The sequence below is a fragment of the Sprattus sprattus genome (assembly GCF_963457725.1).
Source record: "Sprattus sprattus genome assembly, chromosome: 1".
Classification (NCBI taxonomy): domain Eukaryota; kingdom Metazoa; phylum Chordata; class Actinopteri; order Clupeiformes; family Clupeidae; genus Sprattus; species Sprattus sprattus.
The window spans coordinates 18,904,368-18,922,529 of NC_137920.1; the positions used below are offsets into that span (position 1 = coordinate 18,904,368).

Sequence of the window (18,162 nt, forward strand, 5' to 3'; positions counted from 1 at the left end):
TGTGCTGCAGGGGTAGATGTGTGTGCTGCAGGGGTAGATGTGTGTGCTGCAGGGGTAGATGTGTGTGCTGCAGGGGTGGAGGGGTGGCAGGGGTAGATGTGTGTGCTGCAGGGGTGGAGGAGCTGGTAGGGATAGATTTGTGTTGCAGGGGTAGATGTGTGTGCTGCAGGGGTGGAGGGGGTGGTAGGGGTAGATGTGTGTGGCAGGGGTGGAGGGGGTGGTAGGGGTAGGGCGTGTGTGGCAGGGGTAAGGGGGGTTGGCAAGGTATGACAGATGAACAGGAAAGGAGGATGAAAAGAAAACCGAAAAACAGTACTGAGCGGGGCGGAGGACGAGGGGTTGGGGAGGTGAATGCACCCCTTTAGAACCAACTCTCCTGCAGCAATCTCCTAGCAACCATAGAGTAGCGGCACTCCTATGCATGTATTTGTCAGCTGTCAGTACTCAAACATAGGGCACATGGGTTAAAGGTTCAGTCCACAATTCTGGTAAGAGGCTGTGGATATTTTAATATCTCTCTATTTTGATATCTCTCCCTTTTGTGATTCTTGAGGTTTCTCGGAGCACATACTCTGAACAGAGCGATAGAGGGACTCAGGGAGCAGTTTGCAGAATTTTTTATTTTACAAAAAATATCTCATGGATTTGAATTGCGGACTGTGCCTTTAAGAGTGTTAATCCTGTGCTATTTTGCGGGGGATTTCTTTTACATGTACTTACCTACTGTAGTTCCCCGTGTTCCTCAATGCAGGACAACAAAATGTGTCTCAGTGGCATGTCTGGCACGGAAAGCCCCAAAAAATACAAAGGCAAAATCACCTCAGCAATGAATTCACAAACGCACTCATTAACGCAACACTGCGCAGTATACAATCACTGTGGTCTGCACAGTGTCTTGCATAATTTGAATGCAGCGTCTGAATTAGTTAGTTGAACGCAATTTTATTAAGTTTTCAAGAACACATTCAAGACCCGTTTGGCACTGAGCCAAAATGGATAATTTAAGTTGACAACTTCTTGATTATTTTGATTTTACCTTATTTAAGGTAGCTGCATTCACCAAAGAAAATAATTATATTAATTAAAGCCCCTCCACCCCCAAATATTTTTTTCTGCAACGTTTTAGATCTGCCATTTTCCTTCTTTTGACTCTCTCAACCCTTCAACTTGCAAGATGGGTGGTTGTGTAGCGAAACATGGAGAAAGGGCCAACAGTACATTTACATACTTTACATGTACAGTGACCTCCACAATGATTGGCACCTTTAGTGAATGTGACCAAAACAGTCTTAAAAAAATATATGGGCCATTCTACCGAATTCGTGTAATATGCAGTCCCTCAACAATAAAAACTATTTACAAAACAATTAGGTATTTAGGCATAGATATTTAATTAGAAAATGTTATGGTCTATATAAACCCAATGCATTACATGAGATAGTGATAAGCTAAATATATACAAAATCATCATTTATAGGGTACTTTCTATTGGGAAGTAGCTGTCCCCAACCCTGACATCTAAATTTCAATGCCTTTAAATAACACTTTTCAATTTTTTTAGATTTTTTTCAATGATTTAATTTCAAAGATCTTTATGATTGGGTTGAAACAGAACTTGGAATATTTAGATTTATTGTGGGTTTAATTTTTAAATCAATTTTCTATACTCAAAAAATCATGTCCCTAGTTTTCATGTCACTACCGAAACACAAGAGTTTTAGTCCATTGGCTGAGCCTGTGTTTTAGCCACGACTCTGCATTTTTGACCATGCAGTGACACTGCATCTCTGACCCTCATGGTTGAATGGTAAGTAGCTAAATCCCATAGTTTTTATATAAATGTGTTCCAAAGTCTGAAAATCGACGTGTAACCTTAAGAATTGTCACTACCGAAACGCATGTTTTCTTCAATTAAGTAAACCTTTTGGGGTTTCATGGAAAATCTTATGTTTGTATGTGTGTTCACCTCTTCAAAGATGTGTTTGCATGCCGTGTGCTTGTTAGAATTCTTTATTTATGCTTAAAGTTAGCTAGAATTGTCACTACCGAAACAGTCACTACCGAAACATATGGTAGTGACCTGATGATTTCAGTAGTGACAAAATGAAATGGTAAGTAGTTCAATCCCATAATTTTTAAATAAATGTGTTGTGTGGACTAAAGGGCGGCCCAGAGCACCTTTTGGAAGATTTTGGGAGAAAAATGAACATCCATCCAACAGTGCAGTCACTACCGAAACACTGGATGTCACTACCGAAACACAGGATGTTTTGTAAAAAATTAAGTATATTGAGTAATCAACTAAAATGTTATGATACTGATTGGATTTATGTATGTTCAATTTCATCAATTAACAACTCTGGAATTAATATGATCAGTATTTTGCATTTTACAAAGAAATATTGCACTTAGATTTTGATGAATTGTATAAATTGAACTTGAAAATTTGATAAAAAATTCATTTTTATGGATTTCATTGTGAAAACCTTCAAGAAATATTTGTAAAAATACTCTTCAGAGAAGGGAAGGAAACACAATCTGAACAGGTCATTAATAATACTTTTTTACTATAGTAAATGTGATGTTTCGGTAGTGACAATTTTTGGAAGAGGAAAAACATTCCAACACATTCTGAAAATACAATATAAAAATTGACTGTTCTTTTACTAGATAAGTGTACTTTAGATATGGTACAATATACATACGGACAAAGTTTTGGGAATAAAACATAAAAAAAATCAAAATATTTCCGACCTGACTTTGCACCAATTCGGTAGAATGGCCCATATATATCTTTGCTGTTTATCCTCTTGGTCTTTCATTCAAAATATTCACAACAATCTTTCATTTTGAGTGAAAGACCAAGAGACTAAACTGCAGACATCTTTTTTCATAGTCTGTTTTGGTCATATTCACTAAGGGTGGCAAATTCTCAAATACATTTCAAACTATGATGAAATTGCTTTGCATAGAAGAGTCTCCCAAGGGAATAAAAGTATTTCATTTTTATTATTTATTAAATCAAAAAACCTAGTCACTTAGAAATCACCAATGCAAGGTCAACAACACTTTAAAAAAAAAGGAAAGAAAACAAGCAATGATTATTTAATTATTTAACTTTATTTTTTCCCAACAATTATTTGTAAATGACATATATCAAATGACATCATACCTTAATGAGAAGGGGGAAGAAAGTATTTACAAAACAGGAAACACAAAACGAACCAATGAGGAAGAACAAGCGCTACCATTTTCTGTTTTTATACCCCGGCCCATTCACACCCTTGGCCAATAAAAAGCCAGGGAAACCCCACCTTTAGTTTTTGATACAACATGTTTCTTTTTGCTCGCTTCAATATACAAAAAAACAAACAAACAAACACATACAAGAGACAACACAAGGTTTTGCGTTTCCTTTTTCAGAACAGATAGCTGCTTCATTCCAAATCCAAAATAAAAACTTCCGAGGGAGTCCGAAGAGAAAGGAGTTTTGGCTGTCACAGAAGGAGGACGACAGCAGGCAGAGCCTACTTCTCTCCAGCGCAGGAGCATGTGCTGGAAGGCAATGCTGGTGTGTGTGTGTGTGTGTGTGTGGCGGTAAGGAGCAGGTCAGTGCCAATGCACTTCTTTCTTCTCTTTGCTTGACAGTAAGGGAAACCCAAACGGGTGGCCACAAGCAAGGCATTCACACAGGCTTCCAGCCCTCACGATGGTTAACCCGAGAACAACGCACAGCACCTTAACCTGCCGAGTGTGTTTAGGTTGCAGAGAAATTATGTTTGCGTGTGTGTGTGTGTGTGTGTGTGTTGAGTGCTTCATCCTTCACCATACTGTGTAACAGTAGCACTAACGTGCTTAAGAGCTTGTGAGGTTAAGTACATATGCAAATGTGTGTGTGAGTGTGCGTGTGTGTTTGTTGTTTGTTGTTGTTGCTTTTGTTTACAGACAGTCCATGGAGTTGTCTGGCAACAGTCCGAGGGGCGGGGCTTTTCCAGGGAGACAGGATGGGGGCAGCATCGTGTTTGGTGCAGGGTCCACGTTCTCCGAGTCCTCCATCTTGTCAGCGGATCCCTCCCAGTTGATGTGGAACCTCGTCACGCGCGGGTTGGAGGCCAGTATGTTCCTCTGGAGCTGCGAGGAGGAAGAGGAAGGACCGTTAGGACCCGTTCACATTGACAAAATCTCTCTTCACCTCAAGGAGAGTATTCCCAAGGATGTGGATCAGTGACAACCCTGGGTAAGGTCTCTTCTTTTAGGACAAGCTAAAGTGTCTTACTGTGACAAACCCCCAAAAAAAGACATCTAGAAGAGGCAGGGTCACATGTTGAGTTGCGGTGGACACACACACATTCACTTTTCTTTTTTATCATTATTTATTTATGAAACCTCCATCACTGCAAAACCAAAATAGTCCTTTATGCCATTTCAGATGTAATTACTATTGCCCCAGCACCTCCAATCATCAAACCCTCTCTTCGGTCATGATCCAAAACTAACACTGATGCCTCTGCAACTACTTTATTTCTTCAGAATCAGAATCAGCTTTTATTGGCCAAGCTAGTTTGCACAAACAAGGGATTTGTCTTGGTGCAGTGGTCCATGTCTTCTTGCATGGGGAATAACAATTAAAATCAGTTTTATTTATATAGTGCCGAAAACAATAGGACTGTCTCAAGGCGCTTTACAGAGCCCAGTGCCTGGACCCCCTGAGAGCAAGCACACTGGCGACAGGGGCAAGAAAAAAAAAACATCCTTGTGAATTAGGAACAGCATTGCTGCCCAGGTTACTACTTTATTTCGTTCATGAGGAATACCACGCTTCTTGGGGAAGCTGAACACTTTAAAATACAATAAATGATTTAACATTTAAACTAAACCATTGTTGTTGTTGATGATCTTTTAAAGATATCGTGATTCTGGAAGTGGTTGTTTTGATATGTATATGGACCTGTGTTTCTCTGAATTAAAAAAAAATACCAGCCATTAATTCATGCTCTGTCAGTAGGTGGTTATCTTAGGGATGCACCGATACCGATACCAGTATCGGGTATCGGGTCGATACTTCGTTTTAAATTACCGATACCAAAAACCGATACCCAGTGTTGCGTCTTAACGCGTGTGTTTTCTTCTCCTCTACTGTCTATGCCTGCCAGGTGTGAGAGCGGCGAGTTGCATAGAGGCCGAGAGCGGTATTGCAGACAGATAAGTTGAGGTTGAACTTGCAGTTTAAATGAATTCAATAACAGCTTGGATACGATGTGTGGAGGTGGCTTGCGTAAGCTAGCGGTTTCGCTAGAGATTTTAAACTTAACACGTACGACCTCCAGTAAAGGTAAGTGCTATCTTCGGCTATTTTATGTTTTGCAGTTAACTTAGAACTGATGTTACATAGGCAAAGTGTAGGGGCTAGCCTACTGTCTTTAGCGACGCTGCGCCTATAACATAGTATTGCCATTTGCTACGGTTGATTGACGGGGACGGGAATGTATTTGTTTTCTCCTCTTTTACCCGGACGCATTTAGGTCTCGAAAGGAGGACATGTGAGGGTAAAAGAGGACATCTGTCTTGTCTTGTGTTGTGTTTCAGGAATCTTGTTAGTTTGTCATAAACACCCGCTAGCAAGTAGCCGCTAGCAAGACATGCCGTTAGCGATGTTAGCAAGGTTGCTTTAACACTCTTGGACATTGATGCTAGTATTACGTTTTTTTCCGTTTTTCCGCCTGATGCTAATATTAAGTGCTTTTGCGTTAACTTCTTTGCAATGTAATTGTGATAGCTATGTTGGCTAGGTTGCAAACAACTTCCCTAACACAGTCAAACTTCAGGTAAGTGTCAATTTGGCTGCAAGAACGTAGCCCAGTTCATTGTCAACATTAAACTCTAGTAAGAAATCGCTATACCGTTGTGCTGCCTTAACGGCGATTTTGACTCATTTTAAGATAAATGATGAAAGGAGTAAGGCACAGTGTAAGATCTGCACTGTTACAGTGTCCAAGGGGGGAAAGGAAAGTACTTCGTTTGACACAAGCAATTTGATTAAACATCTGAAGACGCACCATAGTGCTAAGCACACAAAGTTCACTCATGCCAGTGACTTAAGAGACCAAGCAACCAATCTTTACTGACGTCTTTCAAAAAACAAAAACGCGCACGCACACAGACAGAGAGAGAGAGAGAGAGAAGGGGAGGAAGAGAGTTGTTGATCCTTTTGTAACTGAACTGTGCTCATGTTCTTATCATCCAGGATAGTTCTGTTCACTTTTTGTTAAGCAGACTGTGTTGTTAACTATGCAGCAAATTAAATTGCCATCTGTCTATATGCAAATTTTGTCTAATGTGATGATATTGACTTTTTTTTTTTTTGGTTTAAACCAGAAAGCTCTTTATTTTTGACTTGGGATAGCCTTCTGTTAATGTTGTTCTATAGGCTTGACATAACCTGCAGAGGATAAAATCAAATCTTTCATGGAAATCAAATCTTGGAAGTATCGGTATCGGTACTCGGTATCGGCAAGTACAGAAATAAAAATACTCGTACTCGTATCGGTTTGTAAAAAAGTGGTATCGGTGCATCCCTAGTTATCATACAAAACTAGTTGTACTAATCTATGGTAGCCTTGGACATGTACATCGACTCTGTGTTAGAGGTTTGCAAATTGCTGGAGTTTATAAGAAGAACTCCAAGCAAATAGCGCTGCCATCTGTACCCCTGATATGCCTTTTTTTTTTAAATTCATCTACTGATTCACTTGGTTGCAAATACTTGCAGTGTTTGTGCTGTTGTGTGAAACATAATAAGGCTCTTTACTAATATTTGGATGCTGTGGTGTTGTATCAGTATTGGTTATTCCAAATGAATGAATCAAATGTGTGTGTGTGTGTGTGTGTGTGCGCGTGTGTGAATGTGTGGTAGCCTCAGACCGACAATCCTAATCACTTACTGCCATGCAGCTCACACGAGGTGTCAGAAATTAAAACAAAAGTCATCACTGGCTGTGGCCATGCATGCGAGTGTGGATGTAAAAGTGTGTGTGTGTGTGTGTGTGTGTGTGTTTCTCTCACTTGTGTGTAGTTTGGCTTGATGGGTGGGTTCTCCCGCAGCTCTGGTTCCGTGTACTCGTTGTTGACATAGTAACCGATGCGGATGAACTCCTGACCCCTGTAGGTGCAGGTGATCAGCACTACGGTCACGCCCACGGCATCACTCTCCGGAATCAGCCCCGTGTTTGGAGCATCCGCCTGTCAATCACACAAAAAGGGGCGGGACAGGTGGCACAGAGAGGAGTTAAAGCTTGTGTGGCATTTGTGAAGTCTAATAAGTGGGTAGGTTTGTGTGTGTAAGTATGTGTGAGTGAGTGAGAGAGAGGGTGTGTATGAGAGAGTGAGGATGTGTGTGTGTGTGTGTGTGTGTGTGTGAAAGAGAGAGACAATGAGGGGGTGTGTGCGTGTGTGTGTGAGAGTGAGGTTGTGTGTGTGTGTGTGTGTGTGAGTATGAGACACATGCTGTGTTTGTTGCACTTCTGTGCAACGTTAGCTAATGCAACAGATTTGGGCCCTTTCAAATACAGGTATGTCTTTTGAATTGTAGGCCAAAATCAAGAATTGCAATATTCAAGAGCAAAAGTGTAAAACACTGGTGTGTGTGTGTGTGTGTGTGTGTGCGCATCATTACATCTACTCCAAGACTACTGCGAGATGGAGTGTGAGCATTTGTGAAGCTTAAAAAGTGGGAAGGTGTGTGTGAGTATGTAAGTATATGTGTGTGTGTGTGTGTGTGTGTGAGTATGTGTGTGTCTTTGAGAGAGTGAGGATGTGTGTGTCTTTGAGAGAGTGAGGATGTGTGTGTCTTTGAGAGAGTGAGGATGTGTGTGTGTGTGTGTGTCTTTGAGAGAGTGAGGATGTGTGTGTGTGTGTGTCTTTGAGAGAGTGAGGATGTGTGTGTGTGTCTTTGAGAGAGTGAGGATGTGTGTGTGTGTGAGCTAGAGAAAGAGTGAGGATGTGTGCGTGAGGGAGAGAGTGAGGGTGTGTGTGAGAGAGAGTGAGGATGTGTGTGTGTGTGTGTGTGTGAGTGAGGATGTGTGTGTGAGTGTGAGTGATTGAGAGGTCGTTTACATGGAGCCTAGTTTGTCAATCTGATACGGATAGCTAATACAGATAGCCCTATCATACATACGAACACTCTCTATCCGCACCTTGTTTCCGCAACGATCGCAGTCCGGGGTAGAAAGTGAGTAGATTTGAATCCGTACGGGGGCTGGTGTTCGTCTGCACGGTTTCACGCAACCTGATGACGTCACTGCCCCACGTGATCAATTCCTGATCTCCAACCACTATTTATATCCCTTGTTCTCCCTCAAAATCTCACTCGTGGTATGCCTCGTATTCACTCTCATTAACCCAGCCTACTGATTTTTAATTAGCCTCCTATCTTGATCTAATTCTTCTTATTCAGACGTAACATAACTTTCATGACCACAAATATAAATTGGCCAGCGATTTAATTGCTTTTTTATTCATAAATGTATGTAAAATGGCCGAAGCAAAGGCTCATGGGAAATGGGATGACAGACATGCCATGTTGTACTGTTCCAAACTCTTTATTATCAATAGAAAATATAATTCAAGTCTGACCACTGATTTTATTAACCACCATAATGTGATGTTGCTAATTGGAGCTTGAATGTCTTGTGTAATGTATTTATCCGTTTGCTGCTTCCTTCACCTTGTGCTTTTGAGTCTCTTCTTCTAGGTTTTTCACGTTTTTTTCAGTTGTGTAAATAAAGCGCTAAAGCGCCACCCACAGGCGTGGGGTATGTACTACAGTCGGTTCACCACAATCTGCTGCCTCCGTGTTTACGCAAATCTCTCGTTGCCAGCCTCCGTATTTACGAAATTAAAAGATTCGATTGGTGTGAAAAGTAAATCCGATTCGGAGGCCCTAGACTTCGTGTGCATAGCACCTGAGAGAGATAGTGAGGGTGTGTGCGTGTGTGAGAGTGAGGATGTGTGTGTGGGTGAAAGAGAGAGTGAGTGTGTGTGTGTGTTTGAGAGAGAGAGAGAGAGAAAGGGTGTGTGTGCATGTGTGAGAGTGAGGATGTGTGTATGAGAGAGGGAGAGGATGTGTGTGTGTGTGAGAGAGAACGTGTGTGTGTGTGTGTGTGTGAGTATGAGACACCATTCTTTCCATGCTGTGTTTATTGCACTTCTGTGCAATGCTGGCTAATGCAACAGATTTGGGCCCTTTCAAATACAGGTATGTCTTTTGAATTGTAGGCCCAAATCCAGAATTGTAATGTTCAAGAGCAAAAGTGTAAAACACTGGTGTGTGTGTGTGTGCGCGCATCATTACATCTACTCCAAGACTACTGCAAGATGAAGTGGGGCATTTGTGAAGCTAAATAGTGAGGATAGTGAGAGAGAGAGGATGTGTGTGCATGACAGAGTGAGGATGTGTGTGTGTGTGAGAGACAGTGAGGGTGTGTGTGTGCGTGTGAGAGAGTGAGGATGTGTGTGTGTGAGTGAGAGAGAGACAGTGAGGATGTGTATGAGACACCATTCTTTCCATGCTGTGTTTATTGCACTTCCGTGCAATGCTGGCTAATGCAACAGATTTGCGCCCTTTCAAATACAGGTATGTCATTTGAATTGTAGGCCCAAATCCAGAATTGTAATATTCAAGAGCAATATTGTAAAACACTGGTGTGTTTGTATGTGTGTGCATCATTACAGCATATTACATAAGTCTACTGTGAGATGGAGTATCCTATAAATTGTGAGTGTGTGTGTGTAAGTGAGTTTGAATATCTGTGTGTATACATTCTTGCATGAATGCGTGTATGAATGTGTGTGTATGTATTTGTGTGTGTGTGTGTGTGTGGTAGCCTCAGACCGACAATCCTCATCACTTACTGCTATGCAGCTCACACAAGGTGTAAGAAATTAAAACAAAAGTCATCACTGGCTCTGGCCATGCATGCGAGTGGGATGTAAAAATGAGTGTGCATGGAACTGTGTGTGTGTGTGTTTACGCCCACCTGAAACACGAACATGTGGCGTCCAGCTGGCACGGGCCCGACCAGCACCGAGTCGAGGACCTGATCGTACTCCTCACTCTCGGCTGAGCCGACGTAGATGATCTTCCACTCCAGGTCTGAGAATCGGCACATTATAAGGAACGGACTGGGTTATGCAGCTTGGTCTGAGCCAGTTAGTTTGTTTCTCATGTACACATCAAGCAATCTTTTTTTTTTTTTTTTCTTTCTTTGCCTTTTCTTTAACTTTTTTTTTGCTGACATTTTAACTTTTGGTACTCTTAAACACATGTTGCGTGACTTTGGACAATATTCTGATTAGTATTGTAGGATTAAATTACATTCCAGCGGTACAGCTTAAAATTTGCGACCTCCTAGCACCCTCCCGGAACCCTCAAGCAATCTTTCTATTTCTTATGTAAAGTAGTATTTATTGTCTCGATTGCTCGTTGCTTGACTAAATTGTGAGTGCGTGTAATGAGTTTGAATATCTGTGTGTATGCATTTTTGTATGAATGCGTGTATGAATATGTGTGAACGCACGTGCAGGTGCGCGTGTGTGTGCGTGTGTGAATGCGTGTGGTAGCCTCAGACCGACAATCCTAATCACTTACTGCCATGCAGCTCACACGAGGTGTCAGAAATTAAAACAAAAGTCATCACTGGCTGTGGCCATGCATGCGAGTGTGGATGTAAATGAGTTTTTTTTTCTCATTTTTTTTGCTGACATTTTAACTTTGGGTACTCTTAAACATGTGTTGCGTGTCTTTGGACAATATTCTGATTAGTATTGTAGGATTAAATTACATTCCAGCGGTAGAACTTAAAATTTGCGACCTCCTAGCAATAACCGGAACACTCAAGCAATCTTTCTATTTCTTATGTAAAGTAGTATTTATTGTCTCGATTGCTCGTTGCTTGACTTTTCTCCCTTGTACGTCGCTTTGGACAAAAGTGTCTGCTAAAGGACTAAGTGTAATATCCACAAACTGCAGAGGTGTTTTTATAAGCGCATGTGGAGTGTATTGGATTAGAATGGAAGTCTACGCCTTAACAGGTAGTTAAGTGTACTTAGCTAGCTCAACTTAGACACAAAGGTTAATATACAACTTCTATACTCATATTTGTGAGTAAAAGTGGACAATTATGCAGACGTCCAATGCATGTGTAAAACTCCATCGCCTAACATACTTTTGAACTTATTCTGCTATCTAACAGACAGACGCAATAGGTGTGGTGGTACTACTACTGTGCCTGCTGAACAATCAAACACAAAAAAAGGGAAGAGAACCCCAGAAACCCCAGACTATTAACACCACAGTCGTGGTGACTAGGTGGGTAGGCCTAGTGCATTACGGACGGGACGGGCGTCCAATCGCCTTGGAGACACTCCGCCCCCTCCACACATTCGGGCCAATGACACATAGATGGTTCACGTCACACGATTTCGCTCCATCTAACTCCGCGCCGGCGCCAAATTTTCATCTGCCACTTAATGACAAACTAGCACTTACATCTCCCTTACCTTAGCATCTGTGTAAACTTTTAAATCAGTCTTAGCACAGTACACAGCCAATTCCACTCCCTAAAACTCTAGTTAGCGTGAGCACGCTATTGGTTTAATATGCCACTGCTGTGCTCCGTTGTTTCAAACACGAAACTGGAAGGTTACCGAGGTCTGGCGTTCAATTATAAAACTACAAGAAATTAGCAATGCTAAGTTTCTAACACAAAGTTAAATAGGTATAAACTAGTCTCTTGCTAAGAGACTCGTGCAAAAAAAAGGATGCTTTAACGGGAGATGGCGTGTTGATGACAATGTGTTCTAGTCACCTTTTTGTGAGTTTTTTTTATTTGCAATTCTAAAATGACCTACCTTCGGGTAAATCTTCCATGCATTCGAATGTGATTTCAAACTGGAATGGGTTTCCGAAAGGACTCGGGTTGTCCAAAACTGCCACATTCAACACTTGTACTTTCGCCATTTTCTTGAAGCTAGTTTAGTGGATCAAAATAGCAGCAGTTTGTCCTTGTATTGCTGGCGAGAAAAACCCTCTGCCTGGACAAAAGCGAGATGGACGTCTACGATAGATAGCTAGCCTCCTCTGGCGAATGTTGCTAGTAGCCGGGGATGTCGGAGCCAGGCAATGAGGCGATGGTTGATATCCAAACCGGTCTTGCCGCCCACTTCGAACAACAGCAGAATCTCTGCTCCAAATATAGCAACAACAAAAAGCTAACAAGTTCTGGTTTCGAAGGTCGTGTTGAAAGACACTAACGTTTTGTGCCTCGCCGGCAAAAGTCACATTAACACTTGAATCCAATAGACTGATAGCCAGATAGCAAGCTAATAAGCTAGCTAGCCGACTAGCTTGTCAAACGTTCCTGTCCAGAGACAATTGGTTTTTTTTTCAAACAGTTGTCCTCGACGCGGTTCGCCACCAAACAGTTACTAAAAGAGTAAAACAGAGGCTATAGTTTCCGTTCCAGTCACTAAAATGTTTCGCGAAATCTTCTCATTACACAGACGACTTTCTCCCGCCAGTGCATTCACAGAAGACCTCCACGAACATAAATTGACAACAGCAAGTGTCCCTTCTTCATCGCCTCAGAAACTGCTAAGAATCTTTATTCGCAGCGCCGTCTACTGTTTAGGAGGAGTGAATGCAACTCCTTCTAAATGTGCAAGCGGGCAAAAGGCATCGCAGCCAGTTCCCTATTCCGCCCAGAAGAGGGCCTCGTACGACATCATATTTCAGAGTTAGTGTATTACCCAACTGTTTCACATGTACTCAGTGTTCTTTAACAGAAAAGCCTTTCTTTAATATCTGATATTTACGGAGCCCCTTAGGTGATAAAATAAATAAAGAAAAAAAAATATAATGCGTGGCCACACATTACAAACTTGTGGCTACGAGAAAATAATGCGTGGCCACAAGATAGTTAATGCGTGACCTCGACAAAGTTAATGCGTGGCCTTGAGATCATAACGAGCGGCCACAAAATAATTCAGTTTCAGTAGCGGGATGGTTATCGAGCTGTCATTGATGTACTACAGTGATGCTATAATGAATAAAGGAAATTATAGTCTGCTTTTTTATCCAAGAATAGTTTTGTCATATTGTCATGCCAAGTGTAATGTTGTGGAGATTGCAATAAACGAAGTAGAGAGAGTTTCACGTTGACTACGCAACAGCGTGTCGTTTATTTAATCATACTTCAACAAACTGATACTAATGCCATGCAACGCTGCACATGATAACAACAAACCAGCAGCCCGTCCTTAAAGAGACAGCGTCCCTAAAACACAGAAAGAGATAGGCCACGGTATGGTGAATTGTGGCCATAGTGTGTCCACTACAATGTCAGTGATAGTGATTTTAAATTAAAATAAAATGAAATCAATTCAAACTTGTCCATGTTATCAATCAACAGTCTCTGCATGGAAATGAATGATATCTCCTTTGTTGGAAGTTCTCTCCTTTCAAAAACGTCTGCTAAATGACTGAATGTAAATGCAAATGACTGCAATAATTATCTCGTGGCCACGCATTATTATTTCGTGGCCACGCATTATTATTTTTTTATCCAATGTCACCTAAGGGGCTCCGTAGATATTTGCCCCATGCAGAGCAAATCTCTCAGCCTTGCAGCGTTGTGAGAGCCATCTCCCACGAGGGCTATTCAGTCATAACCACAACACAACTTAGTGTCTATGAAATCCTAATTCACCAGACTTTTAAAGGGAAAAAAGAATATTCCAAATCTGAACATGAAATTCCCTGATAACCGCTAGAGGCCATCAGAGAATCTGAAGGGGGACCCTAAATAACTCGCTGAGGGGGACCTAACTAACTCACTGAGGGGGACCTAACTAACTCACTGAGGGGGACCTAACTAGTGTTGAAAATTATCATTGTCAAACAGTGCCATGGTGGTCATAGAGCAGAACTGCAGCAACAATTGTCATTAGGCCCGTATCATGTAAGGTCGCGCATGAAGACCAGGGTGCAGATCCAGGGCAGTGGAAAGTAACAAAGCAGTCAGGAGGGGGTCACTCAGACACACCCACACCCACACACACTTATACATACACACACATACAGAGATACACTTACACATACACACACATACAGATATACACTTCTACATACACACATACACACATACACACTTACACGCACACACACATATACACATACACACATTCAAACAAACACTCAATTACACATACACATACACACACACACAGATTCACACACACCTACACACATGGATACACTACACAATCACACAAATACACACATACGCACACAACCATACATGTACACACACAAGATGATGCCAGTCAAGACCAAACATAGCCTTTCATCATGTGATAACCAAGAAAATTGGCAGGAGGACCTTTTCTCCCCAAAGCAAAAGTCTCCTCGCAACAGGTGAGCGAGAATATTCTGAGTGGCTAATAATGAGGATAAAAAGTGTGAAAGTATAAGGGAATATTCTGATTGGGTCATTTTTAGATAAGGTGATGTCCATGATGCATAAACTGACGAATTATGAGTATAAAAGACAATGCATTGGGTCTTAGATTCAGAGCTGTTCCATGGACCAACACTCTCATATTTGGATGATCTGTCTGCAGGACTAGCCTGAATAAAACTTCAGTTCATCGGACTCCGGACTTCTGACTCTGATTGATTATTATTTCTAAGTTATTTGAAACAGTTGTAAATTCGCTACAACACTAGCTTGCTGAGGGGGACCTAACTAGCTCGCTGAGGGGGACCTAACTAACTCACTGAGTGGGACCTAACTAGCTCACTGAGGGGGACCTAACTAGCTTGCTGAGGGGAACCTAACTAGTTCGCTGAGGTGAACCTAACTAACTCGCTGAGGGGGACCTAACCAGCTTGCTGAGGGGGACCTAACTAGCTCACTGAGGGGGACCTAACTAGCTCGCTGAGGGGGACCTAACTAACTCACTGAGTGGGACCTAACTAACTCTCTGAGGGGGACCTAACTAACTCACTGAGTGGGACCTAACTAACTCTCTGAGGGGGACCTAACTAGCTCGCTGAGGGGGACCTAACTAGCTTGTTGAGGGGGACCTAACTAGCTCACTGAGGAGGACCTAACTAGCTTGTTGAGGGGGACCTAACTAGCTTGTTGAGGGGGACCTAACTAGCTCACTGAGGAGGACCTAACTAGCTAGCTGAGCTGAACCTAACTAGTTCGCTGAGGTGAACCTAACTAGCTTGCTGAGGGGGACCTAACTAGTTCGCTGAGGGGGACCTAACTAACTCACTGAGGGGGACCTAACTAACTCACTGAGGGGGACCTAACTAGCTAGCTGAGGTGAACCTAACTAGTTCGCTGAGGTGAACCTAACTAGCTTGCTGAGGGGGACCTAACTAACTCACTGAGTGGGACCTAACTAGCTAGCTGAGGTGAACCTAACTAGCTCACTAAGGGGGACCTAACTAACTCACTGAGTGGGACCTAACTAACTCACTGAGTGGGACCTAACTAGCTAGCTGAGGTGAACCTAACTAGCTCACTAAGGGGGACCTAACTAACTCACTGAGTGGGACCTAACTAGCTAGCTGAGGTGAACCTAACTAGCTCACTAAGGGGGACCTAACTAACTCACTGAGTGGGACCTAACTAGCTTGCTGAGGGGGACCTAACTAGCTCGCTGAGGGGGACCTAACTAGCTTGCTGAGGGGGACCTAACTAGTTCGCTGAGGGGGACCTAACTACAAATGTGGTAAGGGGGCCCAGAACTCCTAGCAGTGCTACATGAGTCATAATGGGCTAGGGTCGTTGCCTCCGAGAGGCCAGCTTGCAGCTTTTGGCAAAAACAATTGTCGCGCTATTGCCCAAAAAGAGCTTTGAGCCCACCCCACCTCAGGACCCCACCCCACCTCAGGAGCCCGCCAGCACAAATCGACACGCCCACCTAGGTACGTAATAGTACAGTTTTTCTGTGTGCTTGGATAGGCAAAAGGTAAATTGAGACATTATATGCACTCTTTACGGTGAGAGAACAGGAATAAGTGTGTGCACATACTAAATGTGTGTGTCTGTGTGTGTGTCTGTGTGTGGTTGTGAGTGTGTTTGTCACATGAACGTGCATGTGCATGTGTGTATGTGTGTGTTTCTGAGTGTGAGTGTGAGCGTGTGTGTGAGTGTGTGTTTGTGTGCACGTGTGTGTATGATTGTGTGTATGTGTGTGTGTGTGTGTGTGTGTGTGTGTGTGTGTCTATGTGTGTGTGTGTATGTGCACATTTGTATGTGTGTGTGTGTGTGTGTGCACGTGCATGTGTGTATGCATGTGTTAGATGTGTGTGTGCACATGCATATGTGTGTACACGTGCAAGGGTAAATGTGTGTGTAAGGATTAACAGAGAAAACTGGAAGGATTTCTACCTGCTATATAGATAAGAGACCCTCTACTCACACTGGGAGGCAGGACAAAGTTAGAACACACACACAAACACACACACACACACACACACACACAGACGCACACACACACACACACACACACTCACACACTCTCACACACACACACACACACACACACACACACACACCCACACCATCATCATTATCCTGAAAGTAAGCACAAAGTTAGAGCCATAGTGAACACACACACACACACACACACACACACACACATTCACGCACACACTACACAGACTGATTTTACTTTTGTTGTTTGATTCGCTTTAACTTTTAACTTTTTTTTTCTTTAGGTTGTTTTTTTTCTCCAGTTTTTTTTACTTCTGTTGTTATATCCTAACAGCAGACAATTTGTTCAGTCACAGTTACTCATCACCGACGGCCAAAGGGTTTATTCTGGTGTCATTGTTTTCAGTGCAATTGTGCAACACTGCAACTCCTTACAGTGCATGAGGGGCTTTTATAGTCCTTAGGGTCCATCTGCTAATCATTTACCTTTCTATGTACAGGGTGAAATGTTTTATCCTTTAGCTGTTCTTACTGTGGATGGTGTGCTGTGTGAGTTTTCTATCTTTCTATCTATGTATTTATTTAGCTATTTATTCATCTATTTTTTGAAAAAATTTCTTCTCATATTTTCAAAATCAGACAAGCGCTAGTAACAGCACATATAAGACACAGAAACCGAAAACAACAGCTTTCCTTTTGAAGTTTATTGTGGGATTGCCAGCGGTTAATCCAGTGTGATCAACAGCAAGTCACTAGTAGGTCATCAGTGGGACTTTACAGACATCCAACACATTGTCAACACTGTAACAAACTGATAATTGATGTGTTATGTTACACCATTATGAAGTAACATGTAGTGTTGTTGTCTCCAGATCAAACATTCAATTTTTTTTCATTGATAGATTTTATTTTATTTATTTAAAGTGCCATTAACTTAGTAAGTGCATAAAAAGGCAAAACAATCGTTTAATTCGATTGAGTTTTCTATTTTATTGATTCATTTAGTGTCGTTAACAATAGCTAGGGCCTCAAAGCGCTTCATAGGGCCCAAGCACTTTCCTCCGGTGACTTTGCTTACGACTGTCCCCTAGAGTTGTGGTTATACGCCAGTTTAAAAGGGGTGACAAGAGGGTTCAGAGATGTCTCTAAGATGTCTCCCAATACAACACTTTTTAAACAGTCCCTCAAGACTCACCCTTTCAACCTTGCCTTCACCTGAATTCCCCTGCTCCCTCCCCTCCACTTTAAGACTCAGTTTTTTTTTCTAACTTGTGTCTGTCTGTTTGTTTTTGTTTGATCTTTTGTCTTTCATATTTTTTCTGTTGTCTTGTTTGCTTGCCCTCTTTAAAGCGTCTTTGGGTACTAGAAAAACGCTATAGAAATTGGAATCATTATTATTATTATTATTATTATTATTATTGTAAGAGCCTACAGCGAGTGTGCAGAGGTATGCATGCACTGTCACAGGCACTGAGCAGGGGGAGTGGATTGACCAAAAGCAGCCTTGCAATTACGCAATCTGACGAAAAGCCTGGCAGGCTGAGATAAGAACAGCATCCGGCGGTGGCTACAGAGGACTGGGGAGAGAAATAGAGAGAGAGAGAGAGAGACAGAGAGAGAGAAAGAGAGAGATCGAAAGAGAGAGAGGGAGAGA

General features: G+C 42.1%; 1 protein-coding gene across 1 annotated transcript; it reads right to left on the bottom strand.

Moving 5' to 3' along the window:
* Positions 1–3,191: 3,191 nt before the first annotated feature.
* Positions 3,192–12,557, bottom strand: asf1bb (anti-silencing function 1Bb histone chaperone). The gene is made up of 4 exons (XM_080833759.1): positions 11,908–12,557; positions 10,035–10,150; positions 7,063–7,239; positions 3,192–4,131 (listed from the first exon to the last, which is right to left on the bottom strand). Exons 1-4 carry the CDS (start codon positions 12,014–12,016, stop codon positions 3,940–3,942), a joined length of 594 nt encoding a protein of 197 aa, XP_080689885.1. The 5' UTR covers positions 12,017–12,557; the 3' UTR covers positions 3,192–3,939.
* Positions 12,558–18,162: the final 5,605 nt, after the last annotated feature.